We start from the raw sequence: 22,491 nt of genomic DNA, 5'->3' as shown, positions 1-22,491 counted from the left end.
TAATTTTATAGTGCATTAATTATTATATTTCATGTATGCTTTATGCTAAATTATTTGTTGAAGTTACTAAAGTTTTTGGTGTGAAACAGAAAATATTAGTAAAGTAAGAAATAGTTTTCAGGTTTTAATGTTATTTCATGTACTATTATTGTTCGTCCTTCATTTTTTTTTTTTTTAAATCAGTCAAAAGTATAGTATACATCGTACGCGATCGATCAAACTCGTCTAATGAAATATCAAGTTCAACGTCCCACGATTATGCACCGAGGCTAAGGGAGACGGTGATGATGAAAAATGAATGAAACGGTGGAATGAAGAATGAAGAAAGTGGATGGAAACGAGGGAACCCCGAGAAATCCCATACAAACGGGCACGCACCACAAAGCTTCCTTGGCGAGCGCTGGATCTCACCAAGTTACCACATGCACCAGTGTGATGTGAACGCTCTACCACTGAGTCCCGCGGCCCCAAACCCATCTAATACTGACTATACTTGACATGGTAGTTGAGCTGGTGTGCAATGCGTTGGCTTTCAAATTATGGGTCACCGAAGTTGAAATTTCGACTTAGTTAGATTAATTATGTTGTTGTTTCAGTACCTACTTATAATGAAGCTGTTAAAATCGATGAGGAACGATATTTCTTCTGAATAGCAAATTGCCTTTTTTTTTTTTTTTTTTTTTTTTTGCATTGTGTAAAAGTTGCATTCGTGAAAAATGTGTTTGTTTACGTCTAGAATTAAGTTTCCTGTCGTAATTACGTGGAAATGTTAGTATTGTTTAAAGATATCTGCAACTTTCTAAAGACTAAAATATTTTAGTAGGAATTTTGAACTTCTGGTACTCATTTCTTATCTTTTATTTCATTAACTTTTATGTATATTTTGTTTTATGAGTTGGGGTTGTATCGTCTCGTAAAGATGTGAAAATGAAAGTTTTTTCGGAAAGTTATCTTTTTCTATTGAAAGAATTCTGTCCGCCTAGAATATGATAATGAAAATTTTGTCTCGTCTCGTCTCGTAGGGAACATCGTGCTATATAGTGTTAGTAGAAATTTTTGGTACGCTAATATGCCAATTGTTGATAGCTCCTGATTTACATGCAGTATTTTATATAATGTTTGACAATAAATATTTAGGTATAAGAACGGTTGACGTGTAGAAACAAACTGGATATCAATTGGTAATGAACTCGAGTACAATACTTTTTGTGATGTGTTATTTCCATTATCGCTATTTTGGATAAGAAGGTTATAATAATAGTATTGAACTTCTACAAGAAAGGAGGTATATAAAACAGGGAAAGAAAATCAATCCCAATTGAAAAAATGGAAAAGTACTGTAATTACATTTAGGGTGCTTATAACGGAACATACTTTTTTTCTTTTGAAAATTGTATCGTTCGTTTGTTAGAGCGGGTTGAAAACTGCTACTGAAGAATAGACAAATAGGTTCAACAAACAAACTTTATATAAAAAGGATGTTCTATATGTAAATAACAAAACATCTGTAGAAACTGGAAATGTCTTCGTGTAACTCCTTTCAAAAATATGTCCTTTTCTTAGAATTATAAATATGCTAGGAGAATGCCTTTCTTTGCATCTACCAGGTCAGACAACACTGCTCCCGCCAGCAAACCCACAGTTCTAGCATGATACGCCAGGTGACATCACCGAATCAAAAATGTAGGATGTAAGGCGAACAATCTTTTGTATATCCATTTGTGTGCGCTTAAGTGTGTATTATACAAATTTCGTATCTGTATGCTGAATGATTATAAATACATTGGTAATAACAATGGAAAAACATTGAATCAACCTACGTATCCCTTCAAGTGGGATTACTCAAAACTCCATCTTAGTCTGCATAGAGAACATTGTACAAAATTTAATCTTTCTAAGGCAGGCCTGCAATTAGGGGCCCAGCCCCCTAAATTTTTTGGCTCCCCCAAACTACAATGCATCCGTCTGATGTTGATGCAAAGAGATCTAGAATTGTTACCATTGCCCCCCCTAGCATATTTATGTCCCCCAAACTTTAGTGGCTGGTTACTGGTCTGTTCTAAAGTATTGAAATTCAGAAAATTCGGTGTTACCCAAAGTCTAGTCTAGAATCTGAGGACAACATCTATATCAATTATCTGTACTAAACCGAACTGTTTCGGGTATCTGACGCCGAAAGAAGTGCTATGGCGTTTTCCCCCCACAGAGCATTTCTGTAACTTTGTCTTCTTCTAAACCTAGGGAGGTTCACTCACAACATGTGCAAAATTTTAAGTTCCATGCCTGACATAATATGGGAGAACAAAAAAGTTTTCTTTTCCCCTTAGAGGTTGAATTTCGCAAAATCCCGTCTTTTAAAAGCCAGGGGTGTTTTTGAGTAAGGGTGACATTTACTAACACTGGGAATCTAATTCGAGTTATCGCACCAAATCCAATATTCAAGCATACCTCATCTAATTAGAATTTCAGTCTCCTTGAGAAAATGGGATGTTTATATATTGCATATGGAATCTCACACAGTTAATAATGGCGTTAAACACCTCGCCAGCTTCTAATGTTCTCACATACTGTCGCCAAGGAACTTTGATCATTCATTCTCAATCTTACCACTTATTAGAGTTGATGAACTTGATTGACTTTCTTACATCTCGGTTGTATTTGAGCGAATAATAGTACCGTAATACAGACACACAAAGGAAGTGGTCTGTTCCGAAGATAAGATCTATGTATCCCTATGCTTATTGACGCGATCTGACGAGGTGTATCGACACGATTATATTATATCTATCACTCCTGTAATTTTTCTGATCCATGTATTCCTTTTCCTGTATCTGCGAGTTATTGAATAAAGTAGAAAGATAATTATTGATGTACAGAAAGAAATTAGCTATTAAAATTTATTAGCAGTATATTATATTCTTATCCGACTGCAAGCTTGAACCTTGAACCAGTGTCGGACTGCCAAGTTAAGAGCCCTTGGCGCGGGTCCTTAAAAGTCCCATATATATATATATATATATATATATATATATATATATATATATATATATATATATAATGTGTGTGTGTAAACTTAACAGGTCAGTTGCAAAGCATGGTAAGTGACAAAAATCATATTTTCTGTATTGAATAAATATATAGTACAAAACAGATCGCAAAAAATGTTACAATAATACTGAAATCGTGAAGTTACTTCAGTTACTTTGACAGTTTTGACTCAAAGAAAGCATTTGCGATCGCGAGAATTCTTCCAAGACCTACAGGGCAAGCCCCTCGTGATCCCTGTGGGGTTCCTTGGGCCTTTGGTAATCGCTAAGTATACAACGTGGCCAGTCCAGCACTGCCCTGAACCCAAAGCACTAATCTACATCCAAATAATTACGCAAAATACACATATACGCACACACAAAAAGAAACATAGCTACAAGACAATACACTTTAAATTCAATGGATATCCACGGGAAACAGAAGAGAGGTTTTCTGATGTGTCTTTCTAAAAACGTAAAAAGAAGAAAAACAACCCCCAAAGGCGAGGCAATAAGTCCCTTTCCACCGCTGTGCCTTATGTCTTCTCCTTCCCTTTTCCTTCTCCTCCCCTTCCCTTTCTTTGCTTCCCGATGTGCTTTCAATAATGAACTGAAGGCCACTGACATGGGAGGAACCGCGGTAGGAGGAACTATTTTTTTTCTTGCGCATCCTTGCCATTTCATCAGTAGCGGTGCGTCCCATGTGCAGTTTAACTTTTCTTTTTGTCGATAGATGTCTCACAAGAGAGTGTGCTGAAATCCTATCTGTGATCCATCGCCTTAATGGAACATTCTATTATAATAAATTTTCCAGTCGGAGACCTCTTATCATGCTGTCCATTCGCAGAGAATACTCTCCGTATCCATTACTTACCTTAATGTGTTCAGTAGATGTCGAGATCCCTATATATACAGTATGTTTTTTTTATTTCCTTATATGGATACATGTTTACAAAACATGATAAATGATGAAAATAATAAATGTAGGTCTAGTACAGTATGTACTGTCCTTCAAATAGTAGGTATTGTAAAAATTCTAAAGGCATCTGTGTATGAAAATAGAATAATTTATGTTTGGGAGATACATTCTAACTATCCTGTCGTAATTCACTTTACTTCATTCTTTTTTTGTAGGTGAAAAAAGTGATCCGATAGAATTGGGAAGATTATTGCAGTTAATTCTTGGATGTGCTGTTAACTGTAACAACAAGCAAGGTTTGTCATTTGTTTTATAGTTCAAAACTTTACTTAAAGGTAGAAACAAAATCAAAGATGCACATTTATTAGTACCTTCCATTCGATTATTTTTGTCACTTCACTCCCCCCTTAGGAGTGCCAGACTGTAAGTAATGTGTGTATCAAGTTTGGTTAAAATTCGTCCAGGCATTCCAAAATTATGCAGGAACATACGGAACGTTTATATATATATATAAGGGTTGGCTAAGTAAGGAATGAAAGATAATTTAAAAAATACGTGCAGCATTATTACAGCAACAATGAAAAATAAAACATTAGACTTTCAGAACTTTCACTTCCCGGACAAAATGCACAATTTGAACCCGTTATTTCGGAGCGTGCCACGCAACCAATTGACGAGTGACGAGCAGCAATTAATAGGATGTATTTTTATTGCTTTTCTCGGTGAGTCCTTTATTACTTCCTTGATGGTTTTATTTCTTATACTCCTAAAGAAAGAATTTAATTTTCTTTTACTCCTATTCTTTTCCTCCGTGCACAGTGCTCCAGGAGAGAGACTAAGACTTGAAAATGCAAGGAACTTTCAGGAATCATAATGTAAGATTGACTGAAATAGTTTGACAAGACAGTTTTCCACTAGCAGATTTCTGTTTCTGCAGCGATGACCCTTTGTGTTTTCCATAGATTTAGTGAGTAACAATGGGTCTGTCTTGTTTAGGCGTATGTATATAGTATAGACATGCTTTCCAGACGATTCTTCTTTCCACATTGACACTCCGGTTCTTTCCACACACATTCTTCTTCGTAATACGTTGTTCATAAATTGCATGTGCATTTATACGATACTATATGTCCAATTACTACATGTCCAAAAAATATATATTTACTACTAGCATATATTAACCGCTTCGCTGGGTTGAAATGAAAATTTAAATGCACAACTCCGTATCTCATGTGTTTAGTACCCGTGAAATATGCTGCTTTCGTTTTTAATGGCATCGATTTAAACGTCATCGGAAAGATCATTGATCATTTCGGCGACTTCGAAAACCATGGATTCGACACTAATATTGGTCATTTTCGATCATTTTATTATCTCCCTCTCCCCAGTGTTGCTAATCATGGCATCGGAAGTGTTACCGTTCATTTCAGCGACTCCAAAAAATATGCATTCAGCACTAATAACAGGCATTTTTGATAATTTTTAAATATCTCTTCCTCCCCCTCCCCCAAGTTGCGGGGTTGAATTTGAATTTAAACGGGATCGAAATTATCACTGTTCATCTAAGCGACCCAGAAAACTATAAATTTGACACTGATAGTGGCCATTTTCGATCATTTTTATATATCTCTTTTCCCCCCTCCTCTAAGTGGCGGGGCTGATTTTGGATTTAAACCGGATCGGAAATGTCACTGTCCATCTGAATGATCCCGAAAACTATGGATTAAACACTAATATTGGTCATTTTCGGTCATTTTTAAATGTTTTCGCCCCTCCCCTACGTTGTACCCTCCCCAACGATCAGGGCTGAACTTGGATTGAAACAGCATCAGAAGTGTCACTGTTTCTCTCATCGACCCCGAAAACTGTGTATTCAACATTAATATCGGTCATTTATGATCATTTTTATATTTCTCTCCTCCTCCCTCTCCCCTAGGTTGCATCGTCAAAGTGAATAGCCTAAGGTAATCCCTGCCCCTAAACTCATGTATCTTGAAAATTTGATTGAGATCGGTCGGATAGTTCAAGAGTTATTAAGTTATAAAAATAGTCAATTTTAGTTTTATATAAATTGATTTTTATATATCTCCCCCTCTTTCTCCTCCCCTACGTTGCTTGATCAAATTTAAATCATAAAAACAATTCCAGGCCTGAACCTCATCTATGTTGAAAATTTGATCAAGATCGGTCGAGTGGTTCAGGAGATTTAGAGTCACAAACATAGTGATTTTAAATTTTATATATATAGACACGACTTATGTATATTCCCCCGAGTCTGCTCGGCCTACGGCTTCGCATTTGCTATCTATCGGCGCTTGCATCAACAGTGAATTTCGTGAACTTGCTCTTCATATTTTCTGAATCTGTCCATCCGGGGCCCTCTCCCCCACACACTGTCTTTGTTCGGCCTACGGCCTCGCAATTCTTGAACACACAATTGTATCATTTCTTTTCTTTTTCCTATTTCCTATCTAAAAGATAAGATTTTGTATCCCAAGGAAACGCCAATTTAAATAGCATAGAAATTTCTTCATCCCCCTTTAGACTCCTAAAAAATTCACTTTTGGCAATTTTCCTGGCGGTTAGTTCCGGAAAGCTACAACATGCCAAATTTAATCATTGTAGCTCTACAGGAAGTGCTCAATAATTTATGTCAGCTCATGTAGTTTTATATATAGTTAAGACTTAGTTTAAACCGTAATCCTATAATAATTTAAAATGTATTAAATATGATGTATACATCTTGGCAAGAAAACGACGAAAATTAACTCGCTTATTTTCAGCAGCTAGCTGTGGCTAGCATCTTCAAAAGTAAAAGAACAAGCAAGGTAAATTCAAAATAGGTGAATTAGGATTATACGTAGAAATAATAATAAAGATAAAAATAACAGTAAGTAGTGAATAAAAGTTTAAACAGCACTACCCAAGATACCCGATTATAAGCTGACCTTTGTTTACATTTTGTTCTTGGTTCAGAAAATGTCCCTCAGATTAGAATTGGTGTTGTTAACGCGGCCAGCAGAGTAAACGGCAACGTTTTTTGACATAATAGGAACAACTTCCGGAACACACTACTTGAAAACACCACAAATAAGTTTTTGCCATCTTGTAGACTAGATGTTGCCAAGTCAGTGAATTTTCTTATAGTGGATTTGAATAATAGTATTTATCAAGAAAGAAATGCAAATCTTTGGACTTGTCCGTCATTCCAGGTGGGATGATTTCAATTTTTCAACTTTTCGATGTGTGCATCAAAAAGCTCGTTAAGGACAAGTTGAAAGAAATGTACACAGACTGCCTTACTAGGGAGAATATTTTGCAATACTTACGGGACGTATGAAGTAGGCTTGTCTATCGCAAGTGTGCACATGAATTGACGATGCATGGAAGAGTAACTCGAGAGAAATAGTGGGTTGTGTGTTTAAACAGTGTTCGGTCTTGAATGCGCTTGACGGCACAGATGATGATGCTCTGTATAAAGGCAGTGACAAAGAAATAAGTGACGGTTAATCTGAATCATCTGATGATAATAATTGACTGTTAAATGACTGAACATTTGTTGCTTATGCTTTGTATTCTTCATTAATAGATTTTTTTTTTTCTGATTCTCGAGGAGTCGGCTTACAATCAGTGTCGACTCACAATTGAATAAATACGGTAAATGAAGAACGTGTTATGATGGGATGAGAGAAGTTGTATAATACAAACACGTTATATTACATATGCTTCCTCTCTATAACAAGGATTTATTGAATGTATTCTTGTATGTTGTAGGATATATAGAGACAATAATGGGCATGGAAGAATCAGTGCAGCAAGTTATAATGCAGGCAATCCAAGAATTAATGACAAAAGAAGGTAGCCCAGCACCTGGAGGTGGAGATTTCGAGATTCAGTTGAAGCAGGTTCTTCAGGAGCTAGAAGCCTGTTCAGAGGAACGTGATCAAATGGGGCAACGGTGCCATGAATTAGACATGCAGGTAATTAGAGGTATTTTTGTACATTTTCTGTAAAGTATAAACATTATTTCTTATTTTTCTTGCTTATTGGATCAAAAGATCCAATATATTTCAGGCAGAAATTTTCTTGTAGGCCTTATATCTGGAGAACTACATATAGTGTATCCAAACCAAAACTACCACTTAACTCAGTATGATGTGCTTATTCCGTAAAATATACGGAAACTCGATATAGGGGCCATTCAAAATTTTTGTGGCCCCTGATCCAAAAAATCCAATATATTTCATTCAATCAAACATTTTCTTATACGCCTTATATCTCGAGAACTATATATAGTGCAGCCAAATCAAAACTACCACTTAACTCAATATGATGTGCTTATTCCGTAAAAAGAAGAAATCTCGATTTAGGGGCCGTTCAAAAATTTTGTGGCTCCTGGCCCAACATCTAATTATTGGCCAAGATCACAATCTTTTGATCCATTTTTTGGATCATTCCTAAAATTCTTGTTTTTTAGTATAATAAGCTTTTTAAATATTTGGCAAGTGATGCATGTAAATTTATATTTGTGATGTTCATTCGACAGGTCGTCCTTCATTAACATTTAGTTGAATATATGTTTACCCAAGGTTAAGAGAAGCATATTTCTTCGCTGGTGCATATGTATTTCTCTTTATTTACCAACTCCACTTCAGAATGTTACTAATCTTGGCTTCCAGCCAGCTTCTGGTCTCATATTCCTCGTGCTGAATCAATTTCATATAGTCCTAAACTACCACCACAATATCTTGCTGTGGGCTACATTTCTGAAGAGTTCCTTCGCATCAGAAATCCTGTAGCACTCAGACTTCATCACCAACTACAGTACGTTGTTAGAAACTACATCTCAGCAAATAACAGTGCCAGTGAATTAAGAGTGGTGATCATATGGTAGAAACTTTCCTGCCGACTGCTTATTGGAATCACTTCAATGTACTATGTTACAACAATACAAGACATTCTATCCAATTTCAGTATCAATGTTTCGTCCCACTCAGATAAGCATAAAGCCGTTGCATTTGCTGTATCATCAGGACGTCTTTACACTCGCAGAATCAGAACACACACACTGCACTCATCCTGTAAAGAGATAGGTACTACATCGAGCCACTTACAGCCTAATTATTCACACACTTATTCATTTACTCACAAGCCCCAATACCATGCATGAAATAATATACATGTCGTTCAGTCGAAAGTGGAGCAATAGCTCTAGGTTTCGGTAAGACCACTTAGCGTCATATTACAGATAGCCTTCTTGCTCTGCTTGCTTCATTAGCTTCCATCCGCACCTTTATGCTTCATACTATTAATCGTTCTTGCCTCATTAGGAAAGGCATTTGACAAAATGTGGTATCTCGTCCTTATTCATAAGCTTACGCAGTTTAAACCTCCAATTCAATATATCTGCAATTTCCTCTTCAACCTTCTCACTTATCTTGTAATAAATGTGTAACTACCACAATCCTGTCAGCCGTCCTGTTTGGAGATTTTTCATGGAATTTAGAAATGTTTACGTGTTTCAGTGTGCTGATAGCACTACTTTTCTTCACTCCTGACAGAGCCATACAATGGTTTAATCTATCATTTCAAGAAGCAGTCATTTTACCATTAAATGCAGTAATTGAAATCACACAATTAACGCACAAAAGTTTACGGTAGTGATGTAATTCTTCCGTGTAACTGTTCCAAAGTGCTTCGAAATGTCTCGATTCTATTGTGAAGAGTTCACTATACTTCAATACGTCTTACTAAAATCGTCACATACTTAGGGGTTACATTCAACAATCTAAATACCGTCAACACGAAAGCTTATAGTCGCCTGAATCTTCTTTAAAATTTAACAGGAACAACCTGCGCTTGAAACGACACATGATTCTCAATACCTACAATTATTTCTTAGCCCAGTAATAGATTATGACTTTCCTGCCTGGATTTCAGTACCGATGACTTACTGTGGATAAAGCCTTAATTTTCGAACAGCACCCATTGCATGTCATTTGTCATATTTCACTACATAGCCTTACATTCGATCACTTTTTCTCGTACATCCTTTTTGGATCAAAAGATCCAATATATTTCAGACAAATTTTTTTTTTTTTGTAGGCCTTATATCTCGAAAACTACATATAGTGTAATCAAACCAAACTAACATTTTATTCAGTATGATGTACTTATTCCGTAAAAAATACGAAAACTCGATTTAGGGACCGTTCAAAACTTTTGTGGCCCGTGATCCAAAAAATTCAATATATTTCATAGAATCAAACATTTGCTTGTGCACCCCATATTTTGAGAGCTACATATAATGTAGCCAAAACAAACCTAACAATTTGCTCAGTATGATGTGTTTATTCGGTAAAAAATATTAAAACTCGATTTAGGGGTCGTTCAAAAATTTTATGGCCCCTGATCCACAAATTCAATATATTTCATAGAATCAAACATTTTCTTGTACGCTTCATATTTTGAGAACTACATATAGTGTAGCAAAACCAAAACTAACAGTTTACTCAGTATGATGTGTTTATTCCGTAAAAAAATACGAAAACTCGATTTAGGGACCGTTTCAAATTTTTGTAGCCCCTAATCCACAAATTCAATATATTTAATACAATCAAACATTTTCTTGTACGCCTTATATCTGGAGAACTACATATAGTGTAGCAAAACCAAAACTAACAATTTACTCAGTGTGATGTGCTTATTCCTTAAAAAGTACGAAAACTCGGTTTAGGGACCATTCAAAAATTTTGTGGTCCCTGATTCAAAAAGTAATTATTGGCCAGGATTGCAATCCTTTGATGCAATTTTAGGATCATTCCTTACATTCTTTGCTAAGATCGCAATCTTTTGATCCATTTTTTTTTTCTGATCATTCCTAAAATTCTTGTTTTCTTAAATATCGTCCGAAGCATTCTATTTTAGATCCATTACTGAACTGGACACAGTCTTCAGTCTGTACTTGAAAACCATGTATTATCTCGCTCTCGTCCCAGGCATACTACTGTTGTACCAACTAATATATTGTGTTCACACTTTATTACTATACGTTACTTCCTAACTACCATGATCTTGAAGAATATCGCTTGCATGCCATATATCTTAGGTATATTCATCATGTACTGCACAGTGACGCCCTGCTTAACCCTAGAAATACCAAGGGGGGGTCAAGTTTGCCCGCGCGTCATTTTTTGTTCTATTTGAATACCTTAAAATGCTCTACGGATTCTCATTTTTTTTGTTATTGTTACTTTTGATTAGAAGATCATTTTGGAATTTTTCCACCTATGTTTAAAGCTTCGTGGTTTTATATAAAAAATATACATGTTGCGCGGGCTGATTTTACTCCCCCCTTGGTCATAGGTGCTACCCATTCTTTTATTTTTCGATGATTTCTTAATTTTGATTTTTTTGTCCAAAATTTAATTCTTTTAAACTTTAATGAATTTTCCTTTATATAAACACTTAGCCTTACATAGAGCTGGCCCTAAAATACCATGATATCTTTCTGATTGGATAAGATAACCACATGGTCATGAAAGTAAGTATCGCTTTTATATAAAGTGATACATTACTTACAATATCACAATGGACCGATACTATACTTCCATTGAGTTAGCTGACGAATTATACACCAACAACAATCTGACAGTCGGTGGAACTCTCCAACTGAATAGGAAAGGCATACCAAATGAACTGAATGACACTAGAGATCGTGCAGAACATTCGTCAAAGTTTGCGTTCACTGACCCTTCTACCGGTAAGCCACCTGTTACGCTAGTGTCATATATTGCTTTGAAAAAAAACACTACGAAACATACTTATGCTTTCCACCCAGCATAACGACGATCAAGTGAACCCAAGTGAATCCAACAAACCTGATATAATTATTTACTATAATGAAACAAAGGGTGGGGTGGACATCGTTGACTAAATGAGTTGAATTGAATTTAGTTTAGCGTCCCTTTCAGCAGCGAGGCTATATGAGACGTGGACCTACTGTTTAACGTGGAATCCGAACCACATGAGCTCCCGCCGGGAATCGAACCCGGGTCTCCCACGCCATAGGCGCGCACGCTAACCACTTAGCCACGGATGAGCTCCATTGACTAAATGGTTCGACAGTATTCATCGAAGTGGGGAACAAGAAGATGGCCTCTCTCGCTTTTTTAACACTCGTGGATGTTGCTGCTCTAAATAGCTACACACTATTTCTACTAAATTTCCCAGAATGGTATAGCAACAAAATGGAAAGAAGACGACTGTTTCTGCTACAACTTGGGTTATCTCTTTTAAAACCGTACATTGAAGAACGGGTCTTGAACATAGACGGCCTCAAAAAGCCAGTAGTATCAGCAATGGAAAGCGTTCTGGGAAGGAATGTCCGTCCTAAAGAATTTAGGAAAAGAATTGCCCAACTGAGCTTCCTTCAAGGAAACGTTGTGATCTGTGTGTTCGGGAAACTCAGACCAAGAAAAAGAAGGACAATCTCAAGAAAGTAAAAACAAGATGTGAACGGTGTGAACATTTTATTTGTGAATCCCATTGTACCCATAAGATCTTGTGTTTGAAATGTGATGCTGGTGATGACACATAGAAATAACTATTCTTATTTGTAACACATACACACACTACAGTGCATATATAAAAGGCCTAAGAGCAAAATCTAGAAAAGACAACTGTGTTTACGTCTAGAATACACAATATAGTATATATATTGATCCTTTGTTATATAGTGAGAAAGACTAATAGATAAATGTTCAAAAGTACGCCAAAAGTATGAATGGGACAGCATATAAACGAGAGTAACTTACATCTCAATAATTTTAAATTTTTGCCTAACCTTATATAACCTGAACTTTATATTTTAATAAATAAAACAAGCATTTTCGTATAATATATCAGTGATTTCACGCATTTTTGGTATATATACACTACCAGTGCTGGAAATATTCTCGGTTTGAAATTTGTTCAACAGTTAAACCATGAGTCAATAAATAAGGTCTGCAAATTACTTGAATCGAGCGCGGGCAAATTTCACCCCCGTTGGTACTTCACGTAGCCATCGCGAGCATGGTCTTTCTAGGGTTAAGTAACCTCATCCCCTTCTATCATTTTTAGTTTGGATCATCTTATAACCATGTAAAACAGCAACTCGAAAACCACCCACTTATTTTATCCTTTTTTTTTTTCATAACATTTCTTCACTGAAAGAGAGGTATCCCTCTTAGATGCTGCTCAGGTCCTTCGATATTTCTTTTTTCGCTGTGGCGCGACTGTACCTGGTACCGTCTTTTTGTATGCCCATGTTGTCACCATGAATTACTAAGCTGTCCACTGTCTGCCCATTTTTTGCTTTCTTTCTCATAGCATCTCTTTCTAGGAAGATGATAGGCCTCTAAGAGGTTGCTAACTTTGAGCTACCTTAAAAAACAAACTTCAGTCAACTAGTCTTTCATATTCACAGAACATAAGTGACTGAAAACAGTTAGTGTTGTTTCCCATGTTTATTTTCAAAATGTGTTCTGCTATGTATTGTCAATTCAAAGTATCATGTATATCCAAAATTTGAACTTTGAAGTCGGTGCAACTAACTACAATCTCTCATGGTTGGATTAATAATGTGGTTGTAGGTATACTTGAGTCGATTTAAATATTGTAGCGTTAGTACAGACTGTATATTACTTAAAGCTTAGTTTTGTCAAAATAACGAATTTTTCTTTATTTGGTGGACGATAGTTTTTTGTTATATCAATTTTTGAAGATTTATTGTGTTTTTTGTTTGACAATAATGTATCGTGAGAGGATTATTCAAAATGAAGGGAACTGTGCAAGCTCACTGGCAGAACACACACCGCTGGTTCGTGGTTCGATCCCAGCTCCCGCCAGCTGGGCTTTGTAGTTGACAAACATCGTGTGCATGTGTTTTCTTGTTATTCTTCTTTCCCCTTTCACTTCCTTCATTCCACCATTTCATTCATTATTATCGTCGTCATCTCCCTTAGCCTTGGAGCGTAATCGTTAGATGTTACACTCAAAAATAAATAAACGCGAGAAAAAAGTAAATAAAATAAGCAGTTTACGGTTAAGAAATAATTATTGGAGATTCCAAATTGTATTTTACAGCTCAGTAAATGCGAACCCAGCTTGGTAAAGAATTGCGGTCAAACGTTTAACTAATACAATTGCCACCCAGTATCCAATCTGACTTATGACGGAGGGCTTCCCAGTGTCCACTCAGCGCTTGAAGACGTGTAGTCTGGATATTGCATTATAGTTATGGATTCACGCCTTGAAATAAGCGTTAATAAGACAATAAGATGGTACCGATGAAATGTTTTGCATTACGAATTGCGAAAGATTATCCATGTTCCACTTCTAGTGTTCTTTAAAGATTCTTCAGAATTATAAATACGGTCTTGCACATTCTTCTGATACTCCCATCCCAATTGTAAAGAAAGATGATATGGCTATAAAAGAGTCAGTTTCTGATCATATTCATCCAATATTCAGATTGAGATATATGAAAGTTGAATCAGATACTTCTTGTGATTGCTGAACATTCAGAGAGGACCCAGGACTGCAGATACTGAGGATAGAAAAAGTTTCGTTGTATTGTCTAGCGGTAATGGATGACCTCTTATACCACTCTTTTGCCAGTGAAGTTGTAAATTTTCAAAATAAGTTCCAGAAAGTTGGGATGAAGTATTATCCTTATAGAAGTTAGTGTCGATAAAAATTGCATGTTTCGTAATAAATATGCGAGTTTATTATTTATGCTGTGTATTTCGTTTCGAGATCATTTCACTGTATTTTCTAAATGAATGATATTAACTTACAGGTTGCACTTCTGCAAGAGGAGAAAAGTAGTTTGCAGAAAGAAAATAGGGAATTACAGGAAAGATTGCGGGAGTGTGAACTTCATGAGGCTCCTTCAAGTGGAACAGGCCAAAGAAATAAAGAGTTAAAGAAGCAAGTTGAAAGATTAAAGGAAGAGAATTACAAGCTTGAAAACTGTAAGTTTCAGTTAGCTGCATTCAAAATTACCATTGATACAATTATGTTTATGTTCTTCAGTTAGATTATAGATTCACAATATATTAAATCACTCAAGTCTTGATTTGTTTCCTTCATTTGATGAAAAAATCAAGGTCAAGAACACTATGTGTATTAACCGAACTCATCCGTTCTGCATCAAACTTCGTATGACAGTGGATCTTGTCCTGCTATACTAGCTTGTGAAATATTATGGTATGCAAACCTTTGGTAAACTAAAAATCGATCTGCGGTGAGAACATATGTAGTTCGGATTCCCATATTGGAGGGTCCCCTTCACATAAAACTTCAAGGGGATCATTAAACTCCAGTCAACCAGTTCACCAACTAATATGGGGTCCAATTGCAAATTACTGTCTCTTGTAATTTCTATTTTAGTAATTTTAAATTGTTTTTTCAAGTTACACTGTCATTTTTTTTGAGTACTTTAAGTTGAAGAAAAGCTGAAAAGACAGGCACTTCATTTAAATTGACCCGTCATTTTATACGTCACAGGTAAATAGAAATTTATCAGTGAAGGATCATAAGTAAACACGATGAATACAGATTTTTTTTTTTCCCCGCTGTAACTACACATCGAAATATGTTCGTGTTGAAATTTCAGTGGTTTGAAGGGAGGGTACCCGTTGTTTTGTACAGTGATGGTATCGTTTAGTCCACAAAAATTGCAGCCAAACCTTCGTGTTGGCTTTTGGTCTACCTTTGGAACTTAATCATACTCGAGCAGCTTTATTCCTATGCTACACCGAGTGCTCACTGAATTGCGACCACCTCCTCCACACAAGGAAGTGTGGCTAGCAGCCGAGCTGATTACATGACCGCCCCGACTGGTAGTATTGCAGAGAAAGAACACTCTCGAGGCTACACGTTGGCCGACAGCATACCGTTTTAATGGGAGTGGGCAGGATTTATCCGCATTCCAATAGGGCATGATTGTGGGTACCCGAGCAATAGATGCGTCAATAACCCAGACAGCAATACTTTTCGAATGTGCCCGTTCCTGTGTAGTGAAGGCGTACAAGGAGTGGGAACAAAATGGGGTAACAATCTCCAAGAGACGGAACTGGAGGAGCGTACGGAAGATTATAACTTGGGGTAAGCGTAGCGGGTATCCAGTCAAAACAGCGCATGGACAAAAAACGCGCAAGGACAAAACCAGCGCATGCAAATACCGCGCGGGCAAAAATAGCGCTTGGACAAGAACCGCGCAAGGACAAAAACAGCGCATGCAAATACCACGTGGACAAAAACACTGCATGGACAAAAATCGCGCAAGGACAAAAACAGCGCATGCAAATACCACGTGGACAAAAACACTGCATGGACAAAAATCGCGCAAGGACAAAAACAGTGCATGAACAAAAACCACGCAACGACAAAAACAGCGCATGAACAAAAACCGCGCAAGGACAAAAACAGCGCATGCAAATACCGCGTGAGCGAAAACAGCCCATGGACAAAAACCATAGATGAACATTTTGCGCTAGGCTTGCTCGCGCTCGAGCTCACTTCTTTCATCTGGGCTTGCGCTCACTTAACTCAATGGGGTCACGCTTCCGAACACTTCGCTCGACTGTTCTCGCAATCACTCGCGCTCGCGATCTTTGGGCTCGAACTCCCCTCTCTCGGCTGGGCTCGTAGTCACTCGGGCCTGCACTCACACGAGCGGGTCAAAATAGGAGTTAGGTTGAGAACCACTTCCACAGTGTTTACAATTTTTATAGACATCCTTGGGAAAGATGTGTTAGGAACAATTACAGCAGAAGTCCCTTAAGTTTGACAACCCAAATGTCTTTGCTGTGTTCAGGTTGCATAATTGACAGGCACTCTTGCCAGTTAGATATAAAGACAAAAACATCGCATGTACAAAAACCGCGCGTGGACAAAAGTTGCGCATACAAATACCGCGTGGATAGAAACAGCACATGGACAAAAATAGCGCATTCAAATAGTGTGGACAAAAATCATAGATGAACATTTTTCACTAGGCTTGCTCGCGCTCGAGAACACTTCTTTCAACAGGGTTTGCGCTCACTGGGGCTTGCGATCACTTACCTCAATTGGCCTTGCACTCACTCGGGTTTGCACACACTTCCCTCAACCGAGCTCGAGCTCGCGATCACTTCTCTTAACTGGACTCGCGAGCACTTCTCCAAACCAGGCTTGCGATCACTTCCCCAAACTGGGTTCGCGCTCGCATTTACATCTCTTGAGTGGCCTCACTCTCACTCGGACTCGTGTGAGTGCTTTTATCTCGGACCACTCGAGAGAGGGCCAGATTTAATGGGAGGTATTTTTGGAGGGAATTTTTCCCAATTTTCCGTTTTCAGATACGTTATAGACGCCAAAACATAGCACCTCTAGAGAACTTGTTTCATGCTGAAGAGAATGAAGTATAAGGCATGACTTTCCAATAAACAGTGTTGATGCAATATCTTTTTCACTGCAAGTCTGCAATTTTTTTATGCAAACAGGATTAATAAGCTCCAGGGACTTATTTTATTGTCCATGGCACCTAACTTTTAGTACATGAACATATTTTTGTTATGTTTATCGAATGGACTAGGTTTGATTCGGATGTCCGGACGACACGTTCATGTATGTTCCTTGTGAGATTCGCGTTATTTGAGTTGAGTTGAGTTGATTTTGAGTTTAACGTCCCGTTCAGCAGCGAGGCTATATGAGACGTGGACCTACTGATTAACGTGGAATCCAAACCACATGAGCTCCCGCCGGGAATTGAACCCGGGCCTCCCACGCCAAAGGCGCGTACGCTAACCGCTTAGCCACGGAGGAGCTCCAGCATGTTATTTGAATACGGCAATGCGGATACTGGATTGTGCTTCCGTTCTGAGACATTTTTCATTAAAGGTATTTATAAATTTACTATTTACACAAAATACACTTCCCGACACCATTTCCAACACATATACACACACACTCTCGATATATCCGGAGTTCGTATCCGTTTTTACTCTGGGATATATCGAGTGCAAGCATACAGTTTCTTTTTGGGACACGCGGAATGCCTACGTTCCTGGAGAACTCCGGCCCAGCAAGATTCACAGCCACTCTTCCATTTATTCAGCTACACTATTATAAACATTCCTATTTCGGTGTTTCTCCGTTTTGTTTACAATTTTAATCATTTGTCCTAGTATATTGTCTTCTTATTACTTCTGATTAGTCATTTGTTATTTTGCTTAATATCGTATAGTTCTCCTCATTAGCTATAATTTCGTTTATTTCTTACCTTTTTATTTGATCTCTTCCCTCTAGCCGTTCGTCCAGTAATGAACACCATAATACGTGATGTTCTGGTGTGCCTATTTCTTCGCATTGACATGTTGGATGCTCTATTTGTCCCATTTTGCGTAACGCGTGACTTAAAAGTAACACTTCGCAAGTATAACACTCCGATTTTGATAAAATTTGGCAGGTAGATAATACACATGAAATAAACAAATACGTGTTTTTTTTTTTTTTTTTTTTTAATTTTCTGCGGAGAAACGGTTTTAGAGGGCAAAAGCCACTACCAAAAATTTTGAAAGTCGACGCCCGAAAGGCGAAAGCAAGGGGACCCAAGTGAACGAAATTGTGCACAGATATTGTAGACGTAAATTGAGGGAATACGTGTTTCGTATTTTCCTGGAAGAAACGGTTGAGTGGGGCATGGACCACTCCAAACCTTTGATCACGAATTATCAAAAATTCTAATAACTGTATGTCAGAAATGCCTAAAGGACATGAAGAATTTTAACAAAACTTTGTTTAGTGACAATACGTAAAAAATACTCAAACACGTTTTTTAATTTTCTGCGGAAAAACTGTTTTAGGGGCAAAAGTCCCCACACAAAATTTTGAAATTTGACGTCCGAAGAAGTGGACCGAAGTAAATAAAATTGTGCACAGATATTGTAGATGTAAGATGAGAGAATGCGTGTTTCGTATTTTCTGAAAAGACCGAAAAAAAAAACTGTTCGGTGGACCGAGGAGTTGGGTAGTGGAAGGAGTGCACCGAAGCGAACGAAATTGTGTGTAGATATTGTATATGTAAAATAAGTCCTTCCGTGTTTCAAAAGTGTTCCCATCCGATTTCTTCAAATTTGGCAGATCAACAGTAAGCAGAAACAGTATAGCGTATTTTACAGTATTTCAGGAGGCGCCTATAACCCTTACAATGTTTTTCCGCATAAACAAAAACACGTGTCGTTTTATTTCTTCCTTGCTGTTGATGTTCCAAATTTGAAGCAAATCGGATAGGGACATTTGAGAAACACGAAAGGCCTTATTTTACATATATAATATCTACACACAATTTCATTTGCTTCGGTCCACTCCTTCCTGCAATATTTACTTTTTTTGGAGGGGGCCTTGGCCCCAACACTATTTTTTCGCACAATTCGTTTATTGTTTTTCAAATTTTCCCTACACGAACTTTCATTGAAATCTTCCATATCCTTTAGGAGCTTCTGACGTATACTTATTTACACTTTTGATATTTTGTAATCAACGGTTTAAAAGGTCTGTGGCCCACCAAACTTTTTTTTTTAAAGGAAAATACGAAATATGTATTCTTTATTTTACGTCTACAATATCTGCATACAGTTTCATTCACTTTGGTTAACTTCTTGCTTTTCGGTCGTCAACTTTCAAAATTTTGGGTGGGGGCTTTTGCCTCCTAAAACCGTTTTTCCTCAGAAAATAAAAAAACGTATTCGTTTATTTTTTGCGTATTGTCATTACACAGTTTCGTTGCAATTCTTCATGTCCTTTTGGCACTTCTGCGTGCTCGTGGGTTTTCTCGGGGTTCTCCCGTTTCCTCCCACTTTCTTTTCAATCCCCTCATCATCACCGTCTCCTTTAGCCTAACCGGCATAACCGTGGAACGTAAAACTTAAAGATTTCATTTCATTTAATTTTCCTTTTGGCACTTCTGATATATTGTTATTATCACTCTTGATATTTCATGATCAAAGGTTTGGAGGAGTTCGTGCCCCACTCAACCGTTTTTCCAGAAAAATACGAAACACATATTCCCTCATTTTACGTCTACAATATCTGTGCACAATTTCATTCACTTTGAGGCGCTTCATATTGCCTTTCGGTCGTCAAACTTCAAAATTTTTGGGTGGGGTCTTTTGCCCCTAAAACGTTTTTTCTCAGAAAATAAAAAAATGTATTCGTTTATTTTTGCGTATTGTCCCTACACAAAGTTTCGCTGCAATTCTTCATGTCCTTTGCACACATCTGACATACGATTGTTAGCATTTTTGATATTTCGTGATCAAAGGTTTGAATGGGTCCGTGCCCCATCTAACCATTTTTCCAGGAAAATATGAAACCCGTATTCCCTCATTTTTCGTCTACAATATCTGTGCATAATTTCGTTCACTTCGATCCACTTGTTTTTGCCTTTCGAACATCAACTTCCAAAATTTTGGGTGGGGGGCCTTTGCACAGAAAATTTAAAAAAACACGTATTTGTTTGTTTTATTTGTAGTATCTACCTGCCACATTTTATCAAAATCGGAGCGTTACAATTGGGAAGTGTTACTTGTTAATATAGTTCTGACTGGTAGGAATCAGCAGTAAGATTAAGTCTATAGTAAAGTTTGAAATACTGCAAGTCAGCGCGATGCAGTCAAGAGTCGGGTTTAGCGCAAGAGCTAGTGTGTTTTGCTAGATTAGTCTTAGAACCATTGCCTTAATGTTTGCTTTGGGAAAGGATGTGTATTGCGGGCCATGCATGTACTGCTTTTGTCATAAGTGTCCAAACTAACGAGCCCGACGCTCGTGAGCTCGGCACTCGCGCTCAGCTGGGCTCCTGTTGAATAATTGAACACGAGCCTGTGTGAGCCCGAGCCTCAATGAAAGAAGTAAGCGCGAGTTCGACTGATCGTGAACCCAGTCGAGAGAAATGAATGCGAGACCAGTTGTAAGATGTAATCGCGAGTCTCAGTGAGCGCAAGCTCAGTTGAGAGGAGTGAACGCGACCCCACTTAGGATTAGTGAAAGCGTGCCATTCGAGAGAATTGAGTGCGAGTCCATTTTCTGGAAGTGATCGCGAGCCCGAGTGAGCACGAGCTAAGCTGAGAGAAGTGATCCCGAGCGCGAGCCCAGTTGAGGGAAGTTAGCGTAAGCTTGAGTGAGTGCAAGTTCAGTTGAGAGAAGTGAGCGCGAGTCCGAGTGAACACTAGCCTACTTATGATTATTGTGCGCGAGCCCACTCGAGAGAATTGAGTGGAAGCTTGTGTGAGCCCGAGCCCCGTTTGGGGAAGTGATCGCGAGCTCGACCTATGTTAATGGAAATGAGCGCGAGCACGAGTAAGTGCGAGCTCAGTTGAGAGAAGTGAACTTGAGCCTGAGTTAGCGCGAGTCCAGTTAAGAATAGTGAGTACGAGCCCAGTTGAAAGGAGTGAGCTCGAGCGCGAGCGAGCTTAATGCAAAATGTTCATCTATGGTCCACGACAAAATGTCCATGGGCTTTCACTCACGCGGTATTTACATGCGCTGTTTTTGTCCACGCGCGGATTTGTTCATGCACTGTTTTTGTCCTTATGTCTATTTAACTAAAAAGACTACCTGCCAATTATGCAACCTGAAACACAGTAAAGATATTTGGGTTGTCAAACTTAAGGGACTTCAGCTGTAATTGTTCCTGACTCATCTTTCCTAAGGATGTCTATAAAAATTGTAAACAGACTGGAAGTGGTTCTCAAGCTAATTCCTATCTTGACCCGTTGGTGTGAGTGCAAGCCCGAGTGACTACGAGCCCAGTCGAGAGAGGGAAATTCGAGCCCAAGTGACCGCGAGCGCGTGTGATTGCGAGAACAGTTGAGGGAAGTGGTCGGAGGCGCGAAACCAATTGAATTAAGTGAGTGCGAGCACAGTTGAAAGAATTAAGGGCGTTGGCACTCTACTCAGAATTACTAAAAAACGCAATTTATCGAAATGATCTGAGTATATAACATTATAGCAATATATTTAAAAGTAGTAATGATTAATTTTATGTTGATATAATCAATATGCGCTTATATAATTAATTAATAATTAATTAAAATTTGTTCCAATTTAGAGCAATAATTAATAAAAATTTCGTTCCAAAACTTGAATATGTTATTCCCTGATTATTATTGATTAGAATGAAATGGTATTAAATTTTTCTTGAAGCTTGATTTGTTTTCAATTATCTTAAGAACTAGATATTGGAATGAAAAAATGCAACTAAACTGCACACCACAGCGCAAATCCGTTTTTTGATCACTTATATTTGTCGAAAGAGGCCAGCGATCTTCAACATTTATATATCGTTCTAAACACTGAAATGTCTTCTTCCTCTCGATATTATACTTCATCATGTACTACCAACGTACTTTATGTATTTCGAGAATAAATGCACAAAGTGTTAACATTTTAAAAGGAACATCTGTACGCTAGCGCCACTCGCATTTTCGACGGGATGTTCTACAACTACAAGGTCCTACT

At 37.8% G+C, this 22,491-nt stretch overlaps 1 protein-coding gene across 3 annotated transcripts in view; it reads left to right on the top strand.

Annotated features, from left to right (window-relative positions):
• The window catches only part of LOC145688380 (protein Hook homolog 3-like), a 168,742-nt gene that overhangs the window by 42,853 nt on the left and 103,398 nt on the right, over positions 1-22,491 (top strand). For all 3 annotated transcript variants that reach the window (XM_081762548.1, XM_081762549.1, XM_081762550.1), the window contains exons 5-7: positions 4,161-4,241; positions 7,720-7,925; positions 14,789-14,963. In XM_081762548.1, the coding sequence (XP_081618674.1) occupies positions 4,161-4,241; positions 7,720-7,925; positions 14,789-14,963 (462 nt within the window). The remainder of the gene's footprint in view (positions 1-4,160; positions 4,242-7,719; positions 7,926-14,788; positions 14,964-22,491) is intronic.

The sequence above is a fragment of the Thermobia domestica genome, chromosome 6 (genome assembly GCF_964235325.1).
Source record: "Thermobia domestica chromosome 6, izTheDome1.hap1.1, whole genome shotgun sequence".
Lineage (NCBI taxonomy): Eukaryota > Metazoa > Arthropoda > Insecta > Zygentoma > Lepismatidae > Thermobia > Thermobia domestica.
Note: the sequence above shows the minus strand (reverse complement) of the source record. Positions and strands in the feature narration are given on the sequence as shown.